The sequence below is a fragment of the Cherax quadricarinatus genome, chromosome 44 (genome assembly GCF_038502225.1).
Source record: "Cherax quadricarinatus isolate ZL_2023a chromosome 44, ASM3850222v1, whole genome shotgun sequence".
NCBI lineage: Eukaryota > Metazoa > Arthropoda > Malacostraca > Decapoda > Parastacidae > Cherax > Cherax quadricarinatus.
Window position 1 is genome coordinate 17,312,966 of NC_091335.1, and position 26,952 is coordinate 17,339,917.

At 39.7% G+C, this 26,952-nt stretch overlaps 1 protein-coding gene across 6 annotated transcripts in view; it reads left to right on the top strand.

The window, feature by feature from the left end:
- The window catches only part of Drp1 (dynamin related protein 1), a 137,253-nt gene that overhangs the window by 18,534 nt on the left and 91,767 nt on the right, over positions 1–26,952 (top strand). For 5 of the 6 annotated variants that reach the window (XM_070094146.1, XM_070094147.1, XM_070094150.1 and 2 more), the window contains exons 6-12: positions 16,924–17,070; positions 18,530–18,693; positions 20,428–20,578; positions 21,852–21,968; positions 22,207–22,305; positions 22,444–22,626; positions 25,408–25,479. In XM_070094146.1, coding sequence (XP_069950247.1) covers positions 16,924–17,070; positions 18,530–18,693; positions 20,428–20,578; positions 21,852–21,968; positions 22,207–22,305; positions 22,444–22,626; positions 25,408–25,479 — 933 coding nt within the window. The remainder of the gene's footprint in view (positions 1–16,923; positions 17,071–18,529; positions 18,694–20,427; positions 20,579–21,851; positions 21,969–22,206; positions 22,306–22,443; positions 22,627–25,407; positions 25,480–26,952) is intronic. The other variant, XM_070094148.1, reaches the window with a different exon arrangement.

Consider the following 26,952-nt stretch of genomic DNA (forward strand, 5'->3'; position numbering starts at 1 on the left):
AGTAAATCTGTCAGTTAGAAGTGATAGTGGTAAGATATTGGAAGCTGAAGGTATTGGAGATGTGGAGAGAGTATTTTGATTTGTTAAAAAGGATGATGAAAGGGAGGCATGGATTTTATCTATGGGGGCAAGGAATAAGATTTGTTAGGAGGAAGACAGATTCCAAAGTATGTCTAGAGAAAGTGAATGAGGCAACAACCAAATTGAGAGAGGGCTAAAAGATGCTGTTTACTGATAATGCAATTCACTTGCGACAGATTTGGAAAAAAAAAAGAGCTTACAGAGTTTGGGGGAGGTATTTGGGAGACTGTAAAACATGGGAATTAAAAGTGAATGCAGACTCCTTTTCCCCAAGGATGGTAGTAAGAGGTCAAGGCAATGGAAGATTAGACACCAGATTGAAGGGATAGAGGATGGAGGATGTACAGTGGAACCCTGAGTTTCGAACGCATTGACTATCGATCGCTTCGAGTTTTGACTGCTTTTTTCGCGCCAGTTTTGTCCCTAGTATCGAACATGTCCAGTGTTTCGAACTGTGTACCAGACCTGTCCACCTGCCCCGCGCCTGCATGCCTCCACACGCAGGCATCGTGAGTCAGTCTGGCTTTGTTTCTCGAGTGAACATTATATACTAGGCATTTCAAGTGCCCTAAAGCGATAAAATGCATATACAGTACACTCATTACTTACCTTAAAATATTTGTAGTCTTAATGGTCTTAATATAGGGTGCAAGGTGAATAGTAAGGCAGGTAGGTATCAAAGTGTGGTAGGTATGTAACCCCCATGTTCGCGAGTTTTGTAAACAGACAAGTTGTTGTTGTTGATACCAGCCTGGACATGAATAGTTTTTGTTCACTTCATCAAGCTGACTGGAAAAACATCTCATATTTATGTTAATTTATATGTTATGTTGCATGTTTATTACAGTGGACCCCCAGATAACGTAATTAATCCGTTCCAGAGAGAGTCTTATACCGAATCTGACTTAATCCAAATGAATTTTCCCCATAAGAAATAATGGAAATCCAATTAATCCATTTGAGACACCCAAAAGTATTAAAAAAAATGTTTTCTACATGAAATATACATTTACTTACACAGAAAACAATGATACATGAATAATAAAAAAATAATAACATCACACTCACCTTCATTGAAGACATGGTTATGTATGGAAGACGGGAGGAGGGGAGAGGATGGAGGAGTTTACAATTGTTTGGAAGGAAATTCCATTCCATAAAGACTTCAGGTACCAAGTCCTTATCCTGGGTTACTTCCCTCCGTTGTTTTTTAATGCCACTAGGACCAGCTTGAGAGTCACTGGACCCCTGTCGCTCAAAAAAGTTTTCCAGAGAGGTCTGTTTCTGGCTTATGTTAGGAATTGTGTTGGGAGACATGACAAGATAGTCCTTTAATATGACACTAATATCAGCTCTACGGCTTATTTATCTAGCACAATTCATCTAATGTGACATAATAAACAATATTAATAACATAGAAACATGACATATACTCTAGAATGAATAAAATATGTCATTAAGTATGTCATGAGTGTTGCTGTGTTGTTGTTGTTGGGTGTATAAGGGCCACTGAGACATAAGCTGTACATGGTGGTGGACGTGGCAGCAGCGGTAGACTAGAGACGGCGGTGTTGTCAGTTGCCCTATATAACTCCTCCAACATTGGAGGAGTTAGGGTTGTGCTGTCCTTTTTCTGTTGATTAATCATTTAACTTACTATAGTTAATGCTACACTTTATTGCTGGCTGCTGCTATAGGCTTTATAGAGTTCTGCTGCTTTAGTATCGTACATATTGTAGAATCACTGAAAAAGGCGCATTCTCCCCTCTCTCTTAGCCGTTTACCAAAGGGCTGGCTGGCACTAGAAGCTTTCTTTGGGCCCATGGTGGTTTATTTAGCAGTTACAAGCACTAAAAAGAATGGAATAATACAAAATGTATCGTATGAATGCATGGGATTGTCCTCACTGGCTGGTAAACAATGGCACACTGGGCAGCTCAGGCCTCGACACGAATAACTTATACTGAGTTCAGTGACGTTCATCGAGCCAATATTTTGACGCGAAAACATTACTTATTCCAATTACTACTTATTCCAATTATTACTTATTCCGATGACGTCTTAATCCGGGGGTCCACTGTATATAATTTTGAAAAAATATCATAGATGGATTAAGCAAAATGTCCATATTGACATTTTTATGCGACATTTGATGCACCTCAGAGTGATTGTTAATTTTTTTTTTTTTTTTTAACAAGTCGGCCATCTCCCACCGAGGCAGGGTGACCCAAAAAAGAAAGAAAATACTTTCATCATCATTCAACACTTTCACCTCACATAAACATAATCACTGTTTTTGCAGAGGTGCTCAGAACACAACAGCTTAGAAGCATATACCTATAAAGATACACAACATATCCCTCCAAACTGCTAATATCCTTAACCCCCCTCCTTTAGAGTGCAGGCATTGTACTTCCCATTTCCAGGACTCAAGTCCGGCTATAAAAATAACCGGTTTCCCTGGTGGCCTGGTGGTTAACGCTCTCGCTTCACACGATGAGGGCCTGGGTTCGATTCCCAGCCAGAGTAGAAACATTGGACGTGTTTCTTTCCACCTGTTGTCTATGTTCCCCATCGGTAAAATGGGTACCTGGGTGTTAGTCGACTGGTGTGGGTCGCATCCTGGGACACTGACCTAAGGAGGCCTGGTCACAGACCGGGCCGCGGGGGCGTTGACCCCCGGAACTCACTCCAGATAAACTCCAGAATCCCTTCACTAAATATTACCCTACTCACACTCCAACAGATCGTCAGGTCCCAAATACCATTCATCTCCATTCACTCCTATCTAACACGCTCGTGCACGCTTGCTGGAAGTCCAAGCCCCTCGCCCACAAAACCTCCTTTACTCCCTCCCTCCAACCTTTTTGAGGACGACCCCTACCCCGCCTTCCTTCCCCTACAGATTTATACGCTCTCCATGTCATTCTACTTTGATCCATTTTCTCTAAATGACCAAGCCACCTCAACAACCCCTCTTCAGCCCTCTGACTAATACTTTTATTAACTCCACACCTTTTCCTAATTTCCACACTCCGAATTTTCTGCATAATATTTACACCACACATTGCCCTTAGTAGTAGGTTGGTTATAGTAGTAGGTTGGTAGACAACAACCACCCAGGGAAGTACTACCGTCCTGCCAGATGACTGTGAAACGGAAACCTGTAACTGTTTTGCATGATGGTAGGATTGCTGGTTTCTTTTTCTGTCTCATAAACACGCTAGATAACAGGGATATCTTGCTACTCCTACTTACACTTTGGTCACACTTCACAGACCCGCACATGCATATATATATATATACATACATCTAGGTTTTTCTCCTTTTTCTAAATAGCTCTTGTTCTTCTTTATTTCTTCTATTGCCCATGGGGAAGTGGAAAAGAATCTTTGCTCCGTAAGCCATGCGTGTCGTATGAGGCGACTAAAATGCTGGGAGCAATGGGCTAGTAACCCCTTCTCCTGTAGACATTTACTAAAAAAGAGAAGAAGAAAAACTTTATAAAACTGGGATGCTTGAATGTGCATGGATGTAGTGTGGATGACAAGAAACAGATGATTGCTGATGTTATGAATGAAAAGAAGTTGGATGTCCTGGCCCTAAGCGAAACAAAGCTGAAGGGGGTAGGGGAGTTTCGGTGGGGGGAAATAAATGGGATTAAATCTGGAGTATCTGAGAGAGTTAGAGCAAAGGAAGGGGTAGCAGTAATGTTGAAGGATCAGTTATGGAAGGAGAAAAGAGAATGTGAATGTGTAAATTCAAGAATTATGTGGTTTAAAGTAAAGGTTGGATGCGAAAAGTGGGTCATAATAAGCGTGTATGCACCTGGAGAAGAGAGGAATGTAGAGGAGAGAGAGAGATTTTGGGAGATGTTAAGTGAATGTATAGGAGCCTTTGAACCAAGTGAGAGAGTAATTGTGGTAGGGGACTTGAATGCTAAAGTAGGAGAAACTTTTAGAGAGGGTGTGGTAGGTAAGTTTGGGGTGCCAGGTGTAAATGATAATGGGAGCCCTTTGATTGAACTTTGTATAGAAAGGGGTTTAGTTATAGGTAATACATATTTTAAGAAAAAGAGGATAAATAAGTATACAAGATATGATGTAGGGCAAAATGACAGTAGTTTGTTGGATTATGTATTGGTAGATAAAAGACTATTGAGTAGACTTCAGGATGTACATGTTTATAGAGGGGCCACAGATATATCAGATCACTTTCTAGTTGTAACTACACTGAGAGTAAAAGGTAGATGGGATACAAGGAGAATAGAAGCATCAGGGAAGAGAGAGGTGAAGGTTTATAAACTAAAAGAGGAGGCAGTTAGGGTAAGGTATAAACAGCTATTGGAGGATAGATGGGCTAATGAGAGCATAGGCAATGGGGTCGAAGAGGTATGGGGTAGGTTTAAAAATGTAGTGTTAGAGTGTTCAGCAGAAGTTTGTGGTTACAGGAAAGTGGGTGCAGGAGGGAAGAGGAGCGATTGGTGGAATGATGATGTAAAGAGAGTAGTAAGGGAGAAAAAGTTAGCATATGAGAAGTTTTTACAAAGTAGAAGTGATGCAAGGAGGGAAGAGTATATGGAGAAAAAGAGAGAGGTTAAGAGAGTGGTGAAGCAATGTAAAAAGAGAGCAAATGAGAGAGTAGGTGAGATGTTATCAACAAATTTTGTTGAAAATAAGAAAAAGTTTTGGAGTGAGATTAACAAGTTAAGGAAGCCTAGAGAACAAATGGATTTGTCAGTTAAAAATAGGAGAGGAGAGTTATTAAATGGAGAGTTAGAGGTATTGGGAAGATGGAGGGAATATTTTGAGGAATTGTTAAATGTTGATGAAGATAGGGAAGCTGTGATTTTGTGTTTAGGGCAAGGAGGCATAACATCTTGTAGGAGTGAGGAAGAGCCAGTTGTGAGTGTGGGGGAAGTTCGTGAGGCAGTAGGTAAAATGAAAGGGGGTAAGGCAGCCGGGATTGATGGGATGAAGATAGAAATGTTAAAAGCAGGTGGAGATATAGTGTTGGAGTGGTTGGTGCAATTATTTAATAAATGTATAGAAGAGGGTAAGGTACCTAGGGATTGGCAGAGAGCATGCATAGTTCCTTTGTATAAAGGCAAAGGGGACAAAAGAGAGTGCAAAAATTATAGGGGGATAAGTCACCTGGAGAAGAGAGAAGTGTAGAGGAGAGAGAGAGATTCTGGGAAATGTTGAGTGAATGCATGGGAAGTTTTGAATCAAGTGTGAGAGTAATGGTGGTTGGGGATTTCAATGCTAAAGTGGGTAAAAATGTTATGGAGGGAGTAGTAGGTAAATTTGGGGTGCCAGGGGTAAATGTAAATGGGGAGCCTTTAATTGAGCTATGTGTAGAAAGAAATTTGGTAACAAGTAATACATATTTTATGAAAAAGAGGATAAATAAATATACAAGGTATGATGTAGCACGTAATGAAAGTTGTTTGTTAGATTGTGTATTGGTGGATAAAAGGTTGATGGGTAGGCTCCAGGATGTACATGTTTATAGAGGGGCAACTGATACATCGGATCATTATTTAGTTGTATCTACAGTTAGAGTAAGAGGTAGATGGGAAAAGAGGAAGGTGGCAACAACAAGTAAGAGGGAGGTGAAAGTGTATAAACTAAGGGAGGAGGAAGTTCAGGTGAGATATAAGCGACTATTGGCAGAAAGGTGGGCTAGTGCAAAGATGAGTAGTGGGGGGGTTGAAGAGGTTTGGAATAGTTTTAAAAATGCAGTATTAGAATGTGGGGCAGAAGTTTGTGGTTATAGGAGGGTGGGGGCAGGAGGAAAGAGGAGTGACTGGTGGAATGATGAAGTAAAGGGTGTGATAAAAGAGAAAAAGGTAGCTTATGAGAGGTTTTTACAAAGCAGAAGTGTTATAAGACGAGCAGAGTATATGGAGAGTAAAAGAAAGGTGAAGAGAGTGGTGAGAGAGGGCAATAGGAGAGCAGATGATATAGTGGGAGAGGAACTGTCAAGAAATTTTAATGAAAATAAGAAAAAATTTTGGAGTGAGTTAAACAAGTTAAGAAAGCCTAGGGAAAGTATGGATTTGTCAGTTAAAAACAGAGTAGGGGAATTAGTAGATGGGGAGAGGGAGGTATTAGGTAGATGGATAGAATATTTTGAGGAACTTTTAAATGTTGAGGAAGAAAGGGAGGCAGTAATTTCATGCACTGGCCAGGGAGGTATACTATCTTTTAGGAGTGAAGAAGAGCAGAATGTAAGTGTGGTGGAGGTACGTGAGGCATTACGTAGAATGAAAGGGGGTAAAGCAGCTGGAACTGGTGGGATCATGACAGAAATGTTAAAAGCAGGGGGGGATATAGTGTTGGAGTGGTTGGTACTTTTGTTTAATAAATGTATGAAAGAGGGGAAGGTACCTAGGGATTGGCGGAGAGCATGTATAGTCCCTTTATATAAAGGGAAAGGGAACAAAAGAGATTGTAAAAATTATAGAGGAATAAGTTTACTGAGTATACCAGGAAAAGTATACGGTAGGGTTATAATTGAAAGAATTAGAGGTAAGACAGAATGTAGGATTGTGGATGAGCAGGGAGGCTTCAGAGTGGGTAGGGGATGTGTAGATCAAGTGTTTACATTGAAGCATATATGTGAACAGTATATAGATAAAGGTAGGGAAGTCTTTATTGCATTTATGGATTTAGAAAAGGCATATGATAGAGTGGATAGAGGAGCAATGTGGCAGATGTTGCAAGTATATGGAATAGGTGGTAAGTTACTAAATGCTGTTAAGAGTTTTTATGAGGATAGTGAGGCTCAGGTTAGGGTGTGTAGAAGAGAGGGAGAATACTTCATAGTAAAAGTAGGTCTTAGACAGGGATGTGTAATGTAACCATGGTTGTTTAATATATTTATAGGTGGGGTTGTAAAAGAAGTAAATGCTAGGGTGTTCGGGAGAGGGGTGGGATTAAATTATGGGGAATCAAATTCAAAATGGGAATTGACACAGTTACTTTTTGCTGATGATACTGTGCTTATGGGAGATTCTAAAGAAAAATTGCAAAGGTTAGTGGATGAGTTTGAGAATGTGTGTAAAGGTAGAAAGTTGAAAGTGAACATAGAAAAGAGTAAGGTGATGAGGGTATCAAATGATTTAGATAAAGAAAAATTGGATATCAAATTGGGGAGGAGGAGTATGGAAGAAGTGAATGTTTTCAGATACATGTACTTGGGAGTTGACGTGTCGGCGGATGGATTTATGAAGGATGAGGTTAATCATAGAATTGATGAGGGAAAAAAGGTGAGTGGTGCGTTGAGGTATATGTGGAGTCAAAAAACGTTATCTATGGAGGCAAAGAAGGGAATGTATGAAAGTATAGTAGTACCAACACTCTTATATGGATGTGAAGCTTGGGGTGGTAAATGCAGCAGCGAGGAGACGGTTGGAGACAGTGGAGATGTCCTGTCTAAGGGCAATGTGTGGTGTAAATATTATGCAGAAAATTTGGAGTGTGGAAATTAGGAGAAGGTGTGGAGTTAATAAAAGCATTAGTCAGAGGGCAGAAGAGGGGTTGTTGAGGTGGTTTGGTCATTTAGAGAGAATGGATCAAAGTAGAATGACATGGAAAGCATATAAATCTATAGGGGAAGGAAGGAGGGGTAGGGGTCGTCCTCGAAAGGGTTGAAAAGAGGGGGTAAAGGAGGTTTTGTGGGCGAGGGGCTTGGACTTCCAGCAAGCGTGCATGAGCGTGTTAGATAGGAGTGAATGGAGACGAATGATACTTGGGACCTGACGATCTGTTGGAGTGTGAGCAGGGTAATATTTAGTGAAGGGATTCAGGGAAACCGGTTATTTTCATATAGTCGGACTTGAGTCCTGGAAATGGGAAGTACAATGCCTGCACTTTAAAGGAAGGGTTTTGGGATATTGGCAGTTTGGAGGGATATGTTGTGTATCTTTATACGTATATGCTTCTAAACTGTTGTATTCTGAGCACCTCTGCAAAAACAGTGATAATGTGTGAGTGTGGTGAAAGTGTTGAATGATGATGAAAGTATTTTGTTTTTGGGGATTTTCTTTCCTTGTTGGGTCACCCTGCTTCGGTGGGAGACGGCCGACTTGTTGAAAAAAAAAAAAAAAAAGTCTGTTGAGTATACCTGGTAAAGTGTATGGTAGAGTTATTATTGAAAGAATTAAGAGTAAGATGGAGAATAGGATAGCAGATGAACAAGGAGGCTTTAGGAAAGGTAGGGGGTGTGTGGACCAGGTGTTTACAGTGAAACATATAAGTGAACAGTATTTAGATAAGGCTAAAGAGGTCTTTGTGGCATTTATGGATTTGGAAAAGGCATATGACAGGGTGGATAGGGGGGCAATGTGGCAGATGTTGCAGGTGTATGGTGTAGGAGATAGGTTACTGAAAGCAGTGAAGAGTTTTTACGAGGATAGTGAGGCTCAAGTTAGAGTATGTAGGAAAGAGGGAAATTATTTCCCAGTAAAAGTAGGCCTTAGACGAGGATGTGTGGTGTCACCGTGGTCGTTTAATATATTTATAGATGGGGTTGTAAGAGAAGTAAATGCGAGGGTCTTGGCAAGAGGCGTGGAGTTAAAAGATAAAGAATCACACATAAAGTGGGAGTTGTCACAGTTGCTCTTTGCTGATGACACCGTGCTCTTGGGAGATTCTGAAGAGAAGTTGCAGAGATTGGTGGGTGAATTTGGTAGTGTGTGCAAAAGAAAATTAAAAGGAATACAGGAAAGAGTAAGGTTATGAGGATAACAAAAAGATTAGGTGATGAAAGATTGGATATCAGATTGGAGGGAGAGAGTATGGAGGAGGTGAATGTATTCAGATATTTGGGAGTGGACGTGTCAGTGGATGGATCTATGAAAGATGAGGTGAATCATAGAATTGATGAGGGGAAAAGGGTGAGTGGTGCACTTAGGAGTCTGTGGAGACAAAGAACTTTGTCCTTGGAGGCAAAGAGGGGAATGTATGAGAGTATAGTTTTACCAACGCTCTTATATGGGTGTGAAGCATGGGTGATGAATGTTGCAGCGAGGAGAAGGCTGGAGGCAGTGGAGATGTCATGTCTGAGGGCAATGTGTGGTGTGAATATAATGCAGAGAATTTGTAGTTTGGAAGTTAGGAGGAGGTGCGGGATTACCAAAACTGTTGTCCAGAGGGCTGAGGAAGGGTTGTTGAGGTGGTTCGGACATGTAGAGAGAATGGAGCGAAACAGAGTGACTTCAAGAGTGTATCAGTCTGTAGTGGAAGGAAGGCGGGGTAGGGGTCGGCCTAGGAAAGGTTGGAGGGAGGGGGTAAAGGAGGTTTTGTGTGCGAGGGGCTCGGACTTCCAGCAGGCATGCGTGAGTGTGTTTGATTGGAGTGAATGGAAACAAATGGTTTTTAATACTTGACATGCTGTTGGAGTGTGAGCAAAGTAACATTTATGAAGGGATTCAGGGAAACCGGCAGGCCAGACTTGAGTCCTGGAGATGGGAAGTACAGTGCCTGCACTCTGAAGGAGGCGTGCTAATGTTGCAGTTTAAAAACTGTAGTGTAAAGCACCCTTCTGGCAAGACAGTGATGGAGTGAATGATGGTGAAAGTTTTTCTTTTTCGGGCCACCCTGCCTTGGTGGGAATCGGCCATTGTGATAATAAAATAACATTGCCCTTATTATTAATATGGCATCTCCATGACTAATAACAAACACTTAATGATTTTAATGTGTTCCTGAATGCCAGCACAAGTGCAAGTTTTAGAGTTGAAAGCCTATATTCTGCAAGGTATGTAAATGGTGTACACACCATTTCATTTCTACATTATGGTTTTCTTATGAAAAGAAGTGATCTAATACAGTTAGCATTACAAACTCCGTTTTCTCTTATACTAACACATCTGAAAGAGGAAAGAATGGGAAGACGTTTTCATAGCTGGAGCAAGAATGCCTGCGACTGCGTCTTCCCCTGCTACCACATACGTAATGACATACATATTTTATTCATTCTAGAATGTATATCAGGTTTTTGTTATTTATATTGTTTATTATGTCATATTAGATGAATTGTGATAGATAAATAAGCCATAGAGTTGATAATAGTGTCTTATTGAAGTACTATTTTGTCATGCCTCTTGACAGCAGGAACAAATTACAGTGGACCCCCGGTTATCGGCCGTAATCCGTTCCAGAAGGTCGGCCAATAACTGAAATGGCCGAAAACCGAATTAATGTTTCCCATAAAAATTAATGGAAATACAGTGGACCCCCGCATAGCGACTTTAATCCGTGCAAGAGGGCTGATTGTTATGCGAAATGATCGGTATGCGAATGAATTTTCCCCATAAGAAAGAATGGAAATCAAATTAATCCGTGCAAGACACCCAAAAGTATGAAAAAAAAAATTTTACCACATGAAATATACATTTTCCTACACACAAAGAGAAGGATACATGCACAATATATATTGTGCATGTACTACTCTACTAAATGAAGAATAAATGACACTTACCTTTATTGAAGATGCAGCAATGACTGATGAGACACTGTGTCCTGGGAGTGCCTTTTCCTCCTGAGTACTGTAGGTCCTGTTTGGTATTTTCTTCCAGAACAGGCCTTATCACACTGTGTATGCCACTACGATTCTTAAATCTCTCAAACCAACCTTTGCTGGCTCTAAATTCACCAATATGAGCACTAGTTCCAGGCATTTTTCCCTGTTCACCTGGGTGTTAGTCGACTGGTGTGGGTTGCGTCCTGGGAGACAAGATTAAGGACCCCAATGGAAATAAGTTAGTCTTCGATGACACTGACTTTTTTGGGTTATCCTGGATGGCAAATCCTCTGGGGTTAATTGTTTCTTGGTATTCTCAATAAGCCACACCAACAACGGTGCTACAGCAGCAGCAGCAGCAGCTGACAGTGATACAGCAGCAGCAGACGATGCTACAGCAGCAGCAGACGGTACTACAGCAGCAGCAGACTGTACTACAGCAGTAGCAGCAGCAGCTGACGGTGGTACAACAGCAGCAGCAGCTGACAGTGCTACAGCAGCAGCAGACGATGCTACAGCAGCAGCAGACGATGCTACAGCAGCAGCAGACGGTACTACAGCAGCAGCAGCAGCTGACGGTGGTACAACAGCAGCAGCAGCTGTACCACCAATAGTAGCGATGGTTGATTGGGGTTTATTATACAACCTGGCCAGCTCGGAGACACGCACTCCACTTTCATACTTACCAATGATCTTTTTCTTCATCTCTATAGTAATTCTCACCCTTATTGCTGTAGGGTTGGCACTAGAAGCTATCTTGGGGCCCATGGTCACTTATTTTCCAGAAAAAATCACCAAAAACACTGTAATAATACGAAATGTTCTGATTGTATGCCTGGATGCTACCGCGGAGGCTGGCTGGTAAACAATGCCACCGGCAGCACATGTGAGGCTGGCTAAGGGCGCACATTGGACGCGTCTCGGACGAAGAGCGGTGAGCGGGTTTTTGGGCGGTATGCGAGGCAAAATTTTTGCGATAAAAGCGAGCGGTATGCGGATTGAGCGGTATGCGATGCGTACGGTATGCGGGGGTCCACTGTACAATTAATCTGTTCCAAACAAAAATATTCACAAAAAAAAAAAAAATAATTTGGGTCACCCTGCCTTGGTGGGAGACAACCGACTTGTTAAAAAAAAAAAAAAAATCTACCATCCGACTTATGACCTGCTCGACGTACGTCCACTCGACTTAAGACCATGCATCTGGCAGCTGGGCTGGGCCGGCTGATGCACACCGCTATACAATATATTTGACAGTACTCACGGCGGCAATGCGTCATGCAGGCAGCATCAGTTTGAGTAACCCTGCCCTATCAGCAGCATCATACTGTATTAACTGTACTAACTGGACAGTAAATTTCACCATGGCCCCTAAGATGAAGTCTGAATCTTGCACTGGAGATTGTGGCAAGAAAGGCTCTTACTTTCGAACTCTATTTGTTTTCACTGTTGCACATAAACCTGTCTGTATCTGTCTGCCTGTATATCTGTGTCTGTCTTTCTGTCTACCTGTGTGTCTGTCTTTGTCTACCTGTGTGTCTTTCTGTCTACCTGTGTGTCTTTCTGTCTACCTGTGTCTTTGTCTACCTGTGTCTTTGTCTACCTGTGTGTCTTTCTTTCTGTCTACCTGTGTGTCTGTCTTTCTATTTGTGTGTCTGTCTTTATGTCTACCTGTGTGTGTCTTTCTGTGTGTCTGTCTTTCTGTCTACCTGTGTGTCTGTCTTTCTGTCTACCTGTGTCTGTCTTTGTCTACCTGTGTCTGTCTGTCTGCTTGTCTGTCTCAGAGCCACTCATTAAGAGTGTACTTGGTCTTGAAGATGCCATATTAATAATGATGATAATAATAATCACTGAGGCACATTAAATGTGTATAAAACGTTAATATAGACATTTTGCTTAATCCATCTATGATTTTTTTTTTCAAAATTATATAATAAACATGCTACATAACATATAAACATTGTTGCTGGTAACAACAACAACAACAACAACAACGTTTGTTTACATAATTCGTGAACCTTCTACACTCTCATTCTCTCTCTCGTTTATTCATTTAATCTTGTTTACTCACCTCTCACTCTACATTAAGACTTCAGATATTTTAAGGTAAGTAATGAGTGGACACGATGATTATATTATACGTAGTTTAATAATAATATTATTATTAATATTAGTACATATGTATTATTGTAATAATAATAATAATAATAATTATTATTAATATTATTATTAATTTAAGGCACTGGAGCACAGATCTACTGTATAGCACTTTGTCTGGATTTTTTGGGTTATCCTAGGTAATTTATACTATGTATGATAACTTCACTTACGTGTACCTGAGAGAGAGAGAGAGAGAGAGAGAGATAGATAGAGAGTGATAGATAGATAGATAGATAGATAGATAGATACTGTATGCGATGTAAAATTTACAATACAGTTCACTACCATGTATACATTATATACAGTACATAAATAATTAAAATATAACAGTAGAAGTAAATTATGGTAAAAAGAATGAAATAATGATTGTACATTACATTACAGTATTATGTAGGTAGTTTATATAGGAAAGGTTTAACATTATGCCCTACCCATTATGTCGGCAATTTTCAAAGGTTCGACTTACGTCCATTTTGACTTACGACCGGTTGGTCGGAACAAGATTGGTCGTAAGTCGGATGGTACCTGTATTACATACCTTTATTGGTGGCTAATGCTGGCTTCTGGAAGATAGGGAGGAGGAAAGAGGGAGGAGTTAGTGTTTGGAAGGGGAATCCCCCTCCATAAACACTTTAGATAGCAAAGCCTTCTCTGGGGTTACTTCCCTTCACAAAATAATTGTCCAGAGTGCTCTGTTTCTGGCATCTCTTTAAGATTTCCCTGAAGTGGGACAGGGTTTTGTCACTAAACATGTTGCAGATATGGCTTGTTTCTGCTTTGTCAGGGTGGTGTTTCTCTACAAAAGCTTGCACCCTAGTCCACATTGCACACACCTTTAATCTCTGAAGAAGGCACCTCCTTCATTCCCTCTTCTCCTCCTCTGAAGCAAGTTCCTCAGCTGCAGTCTGTTGCTGTTCAAGATGAAGCTCTTGCAGCTCTTCAGTGGTTAGCTTTTCCCTGTGGTCCTCCACCAACTCTTCCACATCCTCGCCACTCACCTCCAACCCCAGGGACTTCCCCAGTGCCACAATAGAGTCCACAGGGCCGGCAGGGTCAAGGTCAGCCTCAAACCCTTCAAAATCCCTCTCTTGGACACAATCTGGCCACAGTTTTCTCCAAGCAGAGTTCAAAGTTCTGGAAGTCACTCCCTCCCAAGCCTTACCTATATGGCTTATGCAATGGAGGAGAGTGAAGTGATTCCTTCAGAACTGTCTTCGGGTCAACTGAGTGTCTGACGTCACTTCAAAGCACTTTTGAAACACTGGTTTTGTGTGGAGTTTTTTAAAGTTAGAAATGACCTGCTGGTCTATGGGCTGGAGGAGAGGAGTGGTGTTAGGAGGCAAGAACTTCACTTTTATAAAATTGAAGTCCCTAAACACTTGGTCTTCCAAGTCTGGAGGATGTACAGGAGCATTGTCCAGTAACAGGAGGCACTTGAGTGGCAATTTCTTTTCCAGGAGGTATTTTTTCACACTTGGGCCAAACACATCATTAACCCACTCTTTGAAAATTTGCCTTGTGGCCCTTGCCTTATGATTAGCTTTCCACATCACACACAATCTATTCTTCATGACATTGTTTTTCTTGAACACACTGGGCTTTTCTGAGTGATACACGAGTAAAGGCTTCACTTTGAAATCCCCACCAGCATTACCACACAACAAAAGAGTAAGCCTGTCTTTCATAGGTTTGTGTCCTGGCAATGCCTTTTCCTCCTAGATAATGTAGGTCCTGTTTGGCATTTTCTTCCAAGGCGCCTGTTTTGTCACAGTTGAACACTTGTTGGAGTTCAAATCCTTCAGCCTTTACATAATTCTGGAATTCGTGAACATACTTTTCAGCCATGCATTTGTCAGAACTTGCAGCCTCACCATGCCTTACAACACTGTGTATGCCACTACCCTTTTTAAATTTATCAAACCATCATTTGCTGGCCCTAAATTCACAAACTCCAGCACTTCTTCCAGGCATTTTCTTTGCAAGATCCTCATGCAACTGTCTTGCCTTCTCACAAACAATGGACTCCACAACACTGTCTCCCACTAATTCTTTTTCCTTAATCCACAATAATAATAACTTTTCCATCTCTTCCATTATTGGTGGCCTTTGTTTAGTTAGACATGTTACTCCTTTTGCAACATTAGCATCTTTGATTTGTTCTTTCTTTGCCAGGATGGATGCAATTGATGATTTATTCTTGCTGTACATCCTGGCAACTTCCACCACCTTCATACCACTTTCAAACTTTTCTATCACTTCATGCTTAAATTCCATGGTGTTTCTCACTTTCTTTACCACAGGAACTCTCTTTGGAGCCATGGTTACTTATTTCACAGTTGCACTGCAAAAAACCACTAAAGGTAATGGAAAACAAGCAAAATGTTTGGATGTATGAGCAGAAGCTTCCTCAGCTACCGAGAGACAAAGCCAAGCTGATGCGCAAGCGGCCCCAGCTGGTGGATGGACGCGTCCCAAACGGCCGATAACTGAATTAACAGACGATAACCGGGTGCCGAAAAACCGGCTGATAACTGCGTTGGCCATTAACAGAACCGGCCGATAACCGGGGGGTCCACTGTAATTGGATTTACATTATTTCTTAGGGGAAATACTGCTTCGAGTTTCGAAAGTTTCGACTTTAGAACTAGCTCCTGGAACAGATTAAGTCCGAAACTTGGGGTACCACTGTAATTATATTTATATATTTTGGAGTGGATGTGTTGGCAGATGGAGCTTTATAAGCTCAGGTGAGTTACAGAATAGATGAAGGAAAGAAAGTAGCTGGAGTGTTTGTGGAATATTTTTTACCAGCAGATACAAAAGTTTAATGGTGTCAGAGTTTTTGTATTGTTTTTGAATGTTGCAGCGAGGAGGAGGAGGCTGGAAGTAGTGGATGTATGTTGGAGATCAGTGAGTGGTGTGAAAACTGTGCTGAGCATAAGGAATGAAACAATGATGTGGAAATATTAGTTATTATGCATGGAACAGAAGAAAAAGGTTTGTTTGCATTGGTTGTGATGACGACATAAGCCTGCACAATGGTTTGTAGCAGCTCATCTGGATGATCAGGCACTTGATAAGGAAGTCTGGCCTCAGGCCGAACTTCGAGGATAGAAGTGCTCTCAAAATCATTCTCTTGGATGTCATAGGATGATTCAAGATAATTTAGTGAAAAGGATGGGGAAAGGGGCTACAAATTCAGGGGTGATGAAAGGTTTGGATAGAGATTGTGAAGGTTTTGAGAGGTAGGGGCATGATTGTCTAAGGAAAAAAGAAAGAAATATCATGTGTCTGTCTTTGTCTTTGCCTGTACTCTCCTATTTGGGGTTGCAGAGGTTGATTCTCGGATCCTAGTCCTGCCTCTTAACACTTGCCACTCTTCAGATTCACTCCCTCTTAGCCTCTTGGGCCCTTGTCGTACCTGCTCTTAAAACTATGTATGGAACTTGCCTCCTCCACTTCCTCACCAAGGTCATCCCACTTCCTGACCACTCTTAACCCTTAAACTGTCCAAACGTATATCTGCGTTCGCTCACATAGCACTCCGAATGTAGATCTACGTTTTTTACATGCTTTCTTATGGAGAAAATCAAAGTTGGAGCACTACGCACGCAAACGTAGATCTATGTTTGGACAGTTTAAGGGTTAAGATTCAAGAATTATTTCCTAACATCCCTGTGGCTCATCTGTGCCGTTAACTTCCAATGGTGTCACCAAGTTCCTGTTTCTCACCTCTCAAATAACCTATTCCAGTCTGCCTTATCAATTCCCTGGTGATTTTATTTATCATGTCCACCTTGGTTCTTCTGTCCTCCAATATTGTTAGGTCCAGTTTCATAAGCATCTCATTGTAGCTCATTCTCTTTAGCTCAGGAATAGTCCTCGTTGCATACTTCTGCACTTTCTCCAGTTTCTTAACTTGCTTTTTCAGTTATGGGTTCTATACTGGTGCTGTATGTTTGTATGTATGTGTATATATGTATACACCATGTATATTAGTTCAGAATGGAGGCAAGTGGTTTTTGCCATTTGATGGGCTGTAGGAGTATGAGCAAAGTAACATTTATGAAATGGATTTGGGGGAACTAGTTAACCAGACTATCAGTTATGCATTTTTTTTTTTTAATTTTTAATTATTGTTTCTCATTATAGTCAATAAAGAAAGCTTTGGCAGATGAAGCTGCTTTTCTCCAGAGGAGATACCCAACCTTAGCAAACCGTAATGGAACTCCATATCTAGCCAAGACTCTGAATAGATTGCTAATGCACCACATTAGAGATTGTCTCCCAGAGTTGAAGGTAAGTGACTCTTAATGAAGATAATTTTAATTGCATCAGAAGTTTTTAGGTATATGGCATGCTATTGAATTGTGAGCAAGATAACATGTATTAAGGGACTGCTAAATTGTCTTGCTGGACTGAGTTCTGGAGGTGAAGTGTTTGCACTCTGAAATACGTAACATTCTAGTGTATCCTTGAAATTGTGATATCTGTGCTCTTGTAGAAAGATGCCTATGAAGAAATCTATTAGTTTCATTACAAACACACTATGCACTCTTTCTTCTGCTTCAATTTTATATACTGTTTTTCATTGGCAATGCCACTTCTGGTCTCTGTTACAAAATAGACATAAATGCACTCAAAAACATACTTAACTGGATTGGAAAATTAATCCCATGTGTAAGAAACCTCTCATGTTATAAAAAGACATGGACTTAGGAGAGGGTGTGATTGAAGTTTACAAGTTGAAAAAATTGAATTTAAATAAAGGAGGTAAAAGTGCTAAAAATATCTGACCAGGATAGGACTCATGTAAATAGATTCAGGTTAAATAAGTTAAGAGTTAGGATTTAGGAAAGCACAGGTTTGGCAGTAGATTTGTTGCTGAGCAGGACAAGCTACCAGGTAGCTTCATTGAAGCAAATACTGTACACTGAGTACCTTTAAAACTATAGTGGACAGGTACATGAGTGGGAGTGGTTGGATATAAGACCTTCCTGGCATAGGCAGTAGGCCTACTATGTTGCTCCTATTGTAGGAAACTTGTAAAAAACAGAGTGAATAGATTGGCTGAGTAGAACTTCAGTTGGGGTGGTAATGGTTGTTTGATTGCTAATTAATGTATTTTAAAATACATTTAATTTCTGCAGTATACAAAGTCTTGTTAATTTTGGGGAGAACATAATCATATTAGAAAAGGTAGTTTATTTTTCTTAAAGTTATAATTTTATTGAAAAAATAAAGGTAGTCACCCTACCTTGATGGGAGACAACCAGTGTGTTAAAAAAAATAAGGTAGTGTAATCAGTGAGTTCTCTTACAATAATGATGTATAACTATGTATGAGCTTTAAGTAGTAAGCTTCAGTTGGTGAATTACAACACTTCTGGCTTTATTCATTTATTTTATTCAGTGTGGTACAGGTTTAAAATTGAGCTTCTCACACACTTTGTGTAGTCTGCTTTTCCAGATTTTTCTACTGTTTCTTTAATATATTCACAAGCTACAGTATATTGATATAAATTCATATAAGAAGGTTAACAGTTTTTAAATCAGGTTTATACAATCAGCACTTTTGCAGGTTAGAAGTACAGTACTGTGTATTTTAACCATTAAAGTGCTGTAGATAATTCTTCAAACTGTGTAACTTTTTTAAATTTGCATAGGAAGGTTTCTTTTAAGGTTAGAAGTAGTAAATTACCTTTTGTTTATAGTTTATCATGAAAGACCAACTATCACTTGCTGCTTTTGTTTTACAGACCCGGGTAACGATGATGATGTCTCAGTTCCAATCACTACTAAACAGTTATGGTGATGATGTACAAGACAAGGCACAAACACTCTTACAAATTATCACAAAGTTTAATGCTGCTTATTGTCAGACAATTGAGGGTACGGCCAGGAATATTGAAACTACTGAATTGTAAGTTATTCTTCATTACATTGGTGATCAAATAATGATCAGTAGATGGTGATTGGAGTTACTGGGTAGACAAACTAGCTTTCTAAGCTGTACCAGTTGTGAGGAGTACAGTTCTATTCTTGTATAAATATTGTTGTTAGGTAAGACACATATGCAACAGTTAGGTATCTTTATTTTGAAACGTTTCGCCTACACAGTAGGCTTCTTCAGTCGAGTACAGAAAAGTTGATAGAAGCAGAAGATATTGAAGACGATGTAATCAGTCCATCACCCTTAAAGTTTTGTGGTGGTCAGTCCCTCAGTCTGGAGAAGAGCATTGTTCCATAGTATGAAACAATATGGAGATGAAGTGACAGGATGGAGCCTTATAAAGCGCCAAGAGGTGAGACATAGGTCACTAGAAGAGGTAAGAACACAGATGTTGGGAGGTTAGATACCTCTCAAATCCAGCCGTTCTCTCTAGTAGAGGTTGTCGAAGTTGATTGTAGGTCTGTACCAAGATACCCTTGTGTTGCAGTGTCTGACAGATTGAACATTAAAATGGTATAAAATACCGACAGGTTGTTAGGTAAGACACATATGCAACAGTTAGGTATCTTTATTTCGAAACGTTTCGCCTACACAGTAGGCTTCTTCAGTCGAGTACAGAAAAGTTGATAGGAGCAGAAGATACTTGAAGACGATGTAATCAGTCCATCACCCTTAAAGTTTTGAGGTGGTCAGTCCCTCAGTCTGGAGAAGAGCATTGTTCCATAGTATGAAACAATATGGAGATGAAGTGACAGGATGGAGCCTTATATAGCGCCAAGAGGTGAGACGTAGGTCACTAGAAGAGGTAAGAACTCAGATGTTGGGAGGTCAGGTCCCTCTCAAATCCAGCCGTTCTCACTAGTAGAGGTTGTCGAAGTTGATTGTAGGTCTGTACCAAGATACCCTTGTGTTGCAGTGTCTGACAGATTGAACATTAAAATGGTATAAAATACCGACAGGTTGTTAGGTAAGACACATATGCAACAGTTAGGTATCTGAAGAAGCCTACTGTGTAGGCGAAACGTTTCAAAATAAAGATACCTAACTGTTGCATATGTGTCTTACCTAACAACCTGTCGGTATTTTATACCATTTTAATGTTCAATCTGTCAGACACTGCAACACAAGGGTATCTTGGTACAGACCTATAATCAACTTCGACAACCTCTACTAGTGAGAACGGCTGGATTTGAGAGGGACCTGACCTCCCAACATCTGAGTTCTTACCTCTTCTAGTGACCTACGTCTCACCTCTTGGCGCTATATAAGGCTCCATCCTGTCACTTCATCTCCATATTGTTTCATACTATGGAACAATGCTCTTCTCCAGACTGAGGGACTGACCACCTCAAAACTTTAAGGGTTATGGACTGATTACATCGTCTTCAAGTATCTTCTGTTCCTATCAACTTTTCTGTACTCGACTGAAGAAGCCTACTGTGTAGGCGAAACGTTTCGAAATAAAGATACCTAACTGTTGCATATGTGTCTTACCTAACAACCTGTCGGTATTTTATACCATTTTAATGTATAAATATTGTAAATGAAGGAGGGACATAAAGTACATTATTCAGGGAAGATTGAACAAAGACACTCATAACTGTAGGAATTGTAAAACAGCCATTTTTATTTTGAAATTACTTGTAGTAGGAGTAATAATCTTATGTTAAATTTATTCTAGTTGTAATTATTGCTTCCCAACAGATGTGGGGGTGCTCGTATTTGTTACATTTTCCACGAAACATTTGGCCGCACATTAGACAGTATCCATCCACTGGCTGGGCTTACACAAATGGATATTCTTACAGCAATCCGTAATGCTACAGGACCTAGACCTGCATTATTTGTTCCAGAGGTAAATTGCCTTCATGTTGATAATTGAATTTGAGTATTACTGTTTATAATATTGCCTGCCCTCTGAAGGAAGGGTGGAGATATGTTGGTTTTTCAGCTGTAGTGTAGGTGTGCCTCTGGCAAGACAGTGATGGAGTGAATGATAAAAGCGTTTCTTCTTTCATGGGTCACCCTGCTTTGGTGAGAAATGGCCAATGTGTTTATGAAAAAAAAAATTAAGTATGAAAGTTTCAGTGGGAAGAAATGTATGGGATTAGGTAAGGGGTATCTGAAAGAGTTAGAGCTAAGGAACAAGTAGCAATAATGTTGAAGGATCAGTTATGGCAGGAAAAGAGAGAATATAAATGTATAACTTCAAGGATTATGTGGAGTAACATAAGGGTAGGATGCAAAAAAAATGGGTTGTACTAAGTGTTTATGCACCTGGAGAAGAGAGGAGTTTAGAGGAGAGAGAGAGAGATTTTCGGAGATGTTAAGTGAGTGTTTAGGAAGTTTTGAATCTATTGGGAGAGTAATTGCGGTGGGAACCTAAATGCTAAAGTGGGAACAACTGTTGTAAAGAGCGTTGTAGGTAAATTTGGGATGTCAGGGGTAAATGGTAATGGGGGGGCCTTTGATTGAATTTTGTATAAAAGGAGGTTTGATAATGGGTAATACATATCTTAAGAAAAAAGAGGGTAAGTATACAAGATACATATATGGAGAGGATTAGTAATAACCAATACCATAATTGTTTAAAAAGCAATAAGTATAGGAGGCAGATGTAGGAGTCCTCCAACATCAGATTTTATTGGTTTGGGATGACCTAAGAGGGATGTTGTTAAAGATTTAAGCAACTTTGTCTAAAGATGTGTAATTTCACTTTTTTCTCTTCGTATTACTTCTGATCTCCAATAGAGTTTTGTAATTTGTCTCTAAATGTAATTCCTTTGCCTTGTATATTTAAACATAATTTATTACAGTATTACTGTACATTTGCTTTAAACAAAAGGTCCACTTACAGAATGGTTGCAGTTGAAATATTTATACAGTTTGTGTTTTTGGTAGGCTAATTTTTTTTGTGTCCAGGCTTTTATAATGATTCCCTATTAATTAAATGAGAGACATTTTTATTGTGCTGGTTTCCATTGTATGGCACAGCATGGTGATACTGCAAAAAATTTGTGGATACTATTTTTATGATATGAAAGGTAGGGGGAAGAGGTGGTCATTGGATCAAAATTGCTTTCATTAGATACTTAATTGAAATAAGTTTTGTTCTACATCTTTGATAGGTTTCATTTGAACTGTTAGTGAAGCGTCAGATTCGGCGCCTTGAAGAACCTTCCATGCGGTGTGTTGAACTGGTGCACGAGGAAATGCAGAGAATTATTCAGTTTTGTGGAACAGAGGTACAGTAATTATCAAAATAAATTTAAACTGGGGTCCTTATAATGTATGTATATAATAAACTTGAGAAATGTTAATGGAGGTTTACTCTTGAAAATTCTTAAGTATTTCAAACAAGTTGTGTAAGTCGAATGGTGGTATAAATTTGTGTTGTCTAGTCAGTATTTGTTGTACAGTTGGCTGTTGTACAGTTTTTCTGTATTTTATTGCTAATATTCTACATGGTATTTTAATATCAAGGTTCAACAAGAAATGCTCAGATTTCCAAAGCTTCATGAGAAAATTGTGGATGTTGTCACTCAGTTATTACGAAGGCGTCTTCCTCCCACCAATGCAATGGTATGCATTGATTAAAGTTTTGTTTTCCAAGTTGAATAGAATGTTTAATGATTGTACTGATTTTCCATTTCATGTATTAATATTCAGCCAGAGTATTGATCAGTTTTGAGGATATATTTCTTGTTTTTTTTTTTGAAGGTTGAAAATCTTGTTGCAATTGAGCTGGCCTACATAAATACAAAGCACCCAGATTTCCGCCCAGATGCATCGCTGGTATCTTCACTCGCAGGAGAGGAGGATAAGTCTCGCAACATTCCAGTTCGGCGTGCACATGGTAATGCACCCTCTACTTATGAACAGGAAATCAGGGAACAGTCTAAGGTAAGTAATCATTAACACCCCTCTGAAGGAGGGGTGTTAATGTTGCAGTTTAAAAACTGTAGTGTAAAGCACCCTTCTGGCAAGACAGTGATGGAGTGAATGATGGTGAAAGTTTTTCTTTTTTGGGCCACCCTGCCTTGGTGGGAATCGGCCAGTGTGATAATAATAAAAAATAATAAACTTCTTTTAATTTATAGTTTTACATTAATCTGTGCGAATGTTTTCCATAATTTTATTTGATATGTTGTGTTAACTTTTAAATTAATAAGTTTTCTTGATGTTATATTTGATTACATTGACAAAAGAGATTGTAAAAATTATAGAGGAATAAGTTTACTGAGTATACCAGGAAAAGTATACGGTAGGGTTATAATTGAAAGAATTAGAGGTAAGACAGAATGTAGGATTGCGGACGAGCAGGGAGGCTTCAGAGTGGGTAGGGGATGTGTAGATCAAGTGTTTACATTGAAGCATATATGTGAACAGTATTTAGATAAAGGTAGGGAAGTTTTTATTGCATTTATGGATTTAGAAAAGGCATATGATAGAGTGGACAGAGGAGCAATGTGGCAGATGTTGCAAGTATATGGAATAGGTGGTAAGTTACTAAATGCTGTAAAGAGCTTTTATGAGGATAGTGAGGCTCAGGTTAGGGTGTGTAGAAGAGAGGGAGAATACTTCCCGGTAAAAGTAGGTCTTAGACAGGGATGTGTAATGTCACCATGGTTGTTTAATATATTTATAGATAGGGTTGTAAAAGAAGTAAATGCTAGGGTGTTCGGGAGAGGGGTGGGATTAAATTATGGGGAATCAAATTCAAAATGGGAATTGACACAGTTACTTTTTGCTGATGATACTGTGCTTATGGGAGATTCTAAAGAAAAATTGCAAAGGTTAGTGGATGAGTTTGAGAATGTGTGTAAAGGTAGAAAGTTGAAAGTGAACATAGAAAAGAGTAAGGTGATGAGGGTATCAAATGATTTAGATAAAGAAAAATTGGATATCAAATTGGGGAGGAGGAGTATGGAAGAAGTGAATGTTTTCAGATACATGTACTTGGGAGTTGACGTGTCGGCGGATGGATTTATGAAGGATGAGGTTAATCATAGAATTGATGAGGGAAAAAAGGTGAGTGGTGCATTGAGGTATATGTGGAGTCAAAAAACGTTATCTATGGAGGCAAAGAAGGGAATGTATGAAAGTATAGTAGTACCAACACTCTTATATGGATGTGAAGCTTGGGTGGTAAATGCAGCAGTGAGGAGACGGTTGGAGGCAGTGGAGATGTCCTGTCTAAGGGCAATGTGTGGTGTAAATATTATGCAGAAAATTCGGAGTGTGGAAATTAGGAAAAGGTGTGGAGTTAATAAAAGTATTAGTCAGAGGGCAGAAGAGGGGTTGTTGAGGTGGTTTGGTCATTTAGAGAGAATGGATCAAAGTAGAATGACATGGAAAGCATATAAATCTATAGGGGAAGGAAGGAGGGGTAGGGGTCGTCCTCGAAGGGGTTGGAAAGAGGGGGTAAAGGAGGTTTTGTGGGCGAGGGGCTTGGACTTCCAGCAAGCGTGCATGAGCGTGTTAGATAGGAGTGAATGGAGACGAATGATACTTGGGACCTGACGATCTGTTGGAGTGTGAGCAGGGTAATATTTAGTGAAGGGATTCAGGGAAACCGGTTATTTTCATATAGTCGGACTTGAGTTCTGGAAATGGGAAGTACAATGCCTGCACTTTAAAGGAGGGGTTTGGGATATTGGCAGTTTGGAGGGATATGTTGTGTATCGTTATACGTATATGCTTCTAAACTGTTGTATTCTGAGCACCTCTGCAAAAACAGTGATAATGTGTGAGTGTGGTGAAAGTGTTGAATGATGATGAAAGTATTTTCTTTTTGGGGATTTTCTTTCTTTTTTGGGTCACCCTGCCTCGGTGGGAGACGGCCGACTTGTTGAAAAAAAAAAAAAAATACTGAAATCCTCCAGTTTTTCATTAAAACCATTATGGTATTTAGGCTACATATTTCTCTGTAAAAGAATTTATGTAGTTTTGTCAATTTCCAGTGCAGATATGTTAGAAATATAATTTGAAAAGTACAGATTGGATATACTTATATGAAGGGTTAGCAGTTATTTGTAATTTAATATTTCTATTTAAGAAGCAAGGGGCTAGTGACCCCTTCTCCTATATACATTACTAAAGCTAAAAAGAGAAACTTTTGTTTTTCTTTTTGAGTCGACCTGCTTCCGTGGGATATGGCCAGTTTGTTGAAAGAAGAAGAAGAAAGATTTCTATTTAAAAATACTGTCTGGAATTTCTTAATTACATATATTCTTTTGCAAAAAAAAAAAAAAAAAAAAAAAAAATGAAAATTTTGTACATACTTGGTTAAATTGCATGTACTTTGTTCTGTATTCCTGTATGCCATAATGATGTAGTGTGTTTCAAATAATTACTATTACTGTACTTCTTGTATTATTATTATGTACTTATATGTATAATTTTAATGCCATTATTGCTGTGAGTTTTTAATTTGCATGTTGTCGCACAGGACAGGCATACACATATATGCATATATGTATTAGCAGATTTAAGTGCTTGGTGAATTTCCTTTGTAATATAAAAAGTTTGATGCTTTTACAGTAGTAAATTCATTTGTTATGTTTTAAATATTTTTTTCATTTTAGTTGATTTTAGTGCGATAAGAGTGAAATAAGAACTTTTCCTCTTAGAAGTGTACGCAAATACTGAATGGTTGGGTTGCATTTTTTACCTTTTCATAAGCGTGGAGAGTTGAGGCAAATTGACAGCTTTGCTAGTAGATCAAGCCTTCAGGAACACCATAGAAACCCCAAGGTAATGAACTGTAGCTTGCATGTTACTACTGGAACTGTAATTAATTCCAGAGTGATGATACAGTATGATTGTTACATGAATGCAAAATCAGCTGCTTCTTTTATTGTTTACATTAGTGCTTTTCAGTCAGGTTGACCTGGTTAACTGGGGTGACCTGGTTAATTCGGGTGATCCAGGGTGATCTGGTTAACTCGGGTTATCTGGGGTGACCTGGTTAACTAGGGTGATCCAGGGTGACCTGGTTAACTGGGGTGATCCAGGATGGCCTGGTTACCTGGGGTGATTCATTAGCTGAGGTGACCTGGTTAGCTGAGGTGGTTCAGGGTGACCTGGTTAACTTGGGTGATCTGGGGTGACCTAGTTAACTCGGGTGATCCAGGGTGACCTAGTTAGCTGGGGTGATCCAGGGTGACCTGGTAAGCTGGGGTGAACTGGTTAGCTGTGGTAATCCGGGGTGACTTGGCTTGACCACTTTTGTTTGTATACCAGTCATATACCTCTTGGAAAAAAGTATTTTTTACTTGGGTCATTGTTGAAACTAAGCAATGGAGCTGCCTCCTATTCTTCGATACACTAATGTGAGGTGATGTCAGAGAAGAGATCACTCCTTAGGATAAGCAGATACATAAAACACAACACAAAAAGCCATCAACTGAAAGATGAACACTTGTGTCAAATGAATGGTTGTTTTTATTTTATATAGCATGGTTTGTTCTAACTTTATGATAGACACCATATACTTTGACATTTGATACAATTTAAAAATTTGTAATAAATTATAGTTTTTTTTAACAAGTCAGCTGTCTCCCACCGAGCCAGGGTGACCCAAAAAGAAAGAAAATCCCCAAAAAGAAAATACTTTCATCATCATTCAACTCTTTCACCTCACTCACACATAATCACTGTTTTTGCAGAGGTGCTCAGAACACAACAGCTTAGAAGTATATATGTATAAAGATACACAACATATCCCTTTAAACTGCCAATATCCCGAACCCCTCCTTTAGAATGTAGGCATTGTACTTCCCATTTCCAGGACTCAAGTCCAGCTATATAAAAATAACCGGTTTCCCTGAATCCCTTCACTAAATATTACTCTGCTCACACTCCAACAGATCGTCAGGTCCCAAATACCATTCGTCTCCATTCACTCCTATCTAACATGCTCACGCACGCCTGCTGGAAGTCCAAACCCCTCACCCACAAAACCTCCCTTACCCCTTCCTTCCAACCTTTTCGAGGACGACCCCTACCCCGCCTTCCTTCCCCTACAGATTTATACACTCTCCATGTCATTCTACTTTGATCCATTCTCTCTAAATGACCAAACCACCTCAACAACCCCTCTTCAGCCCTCTGACTAATACTTTTATTAACTCCCCACCTTCTCCTAATTTCCACACTCCGAATTTTCTGCATAATATTTACACCACACATTGCCCTTAGACAGGACATCTCCACTTCCTCCAACCA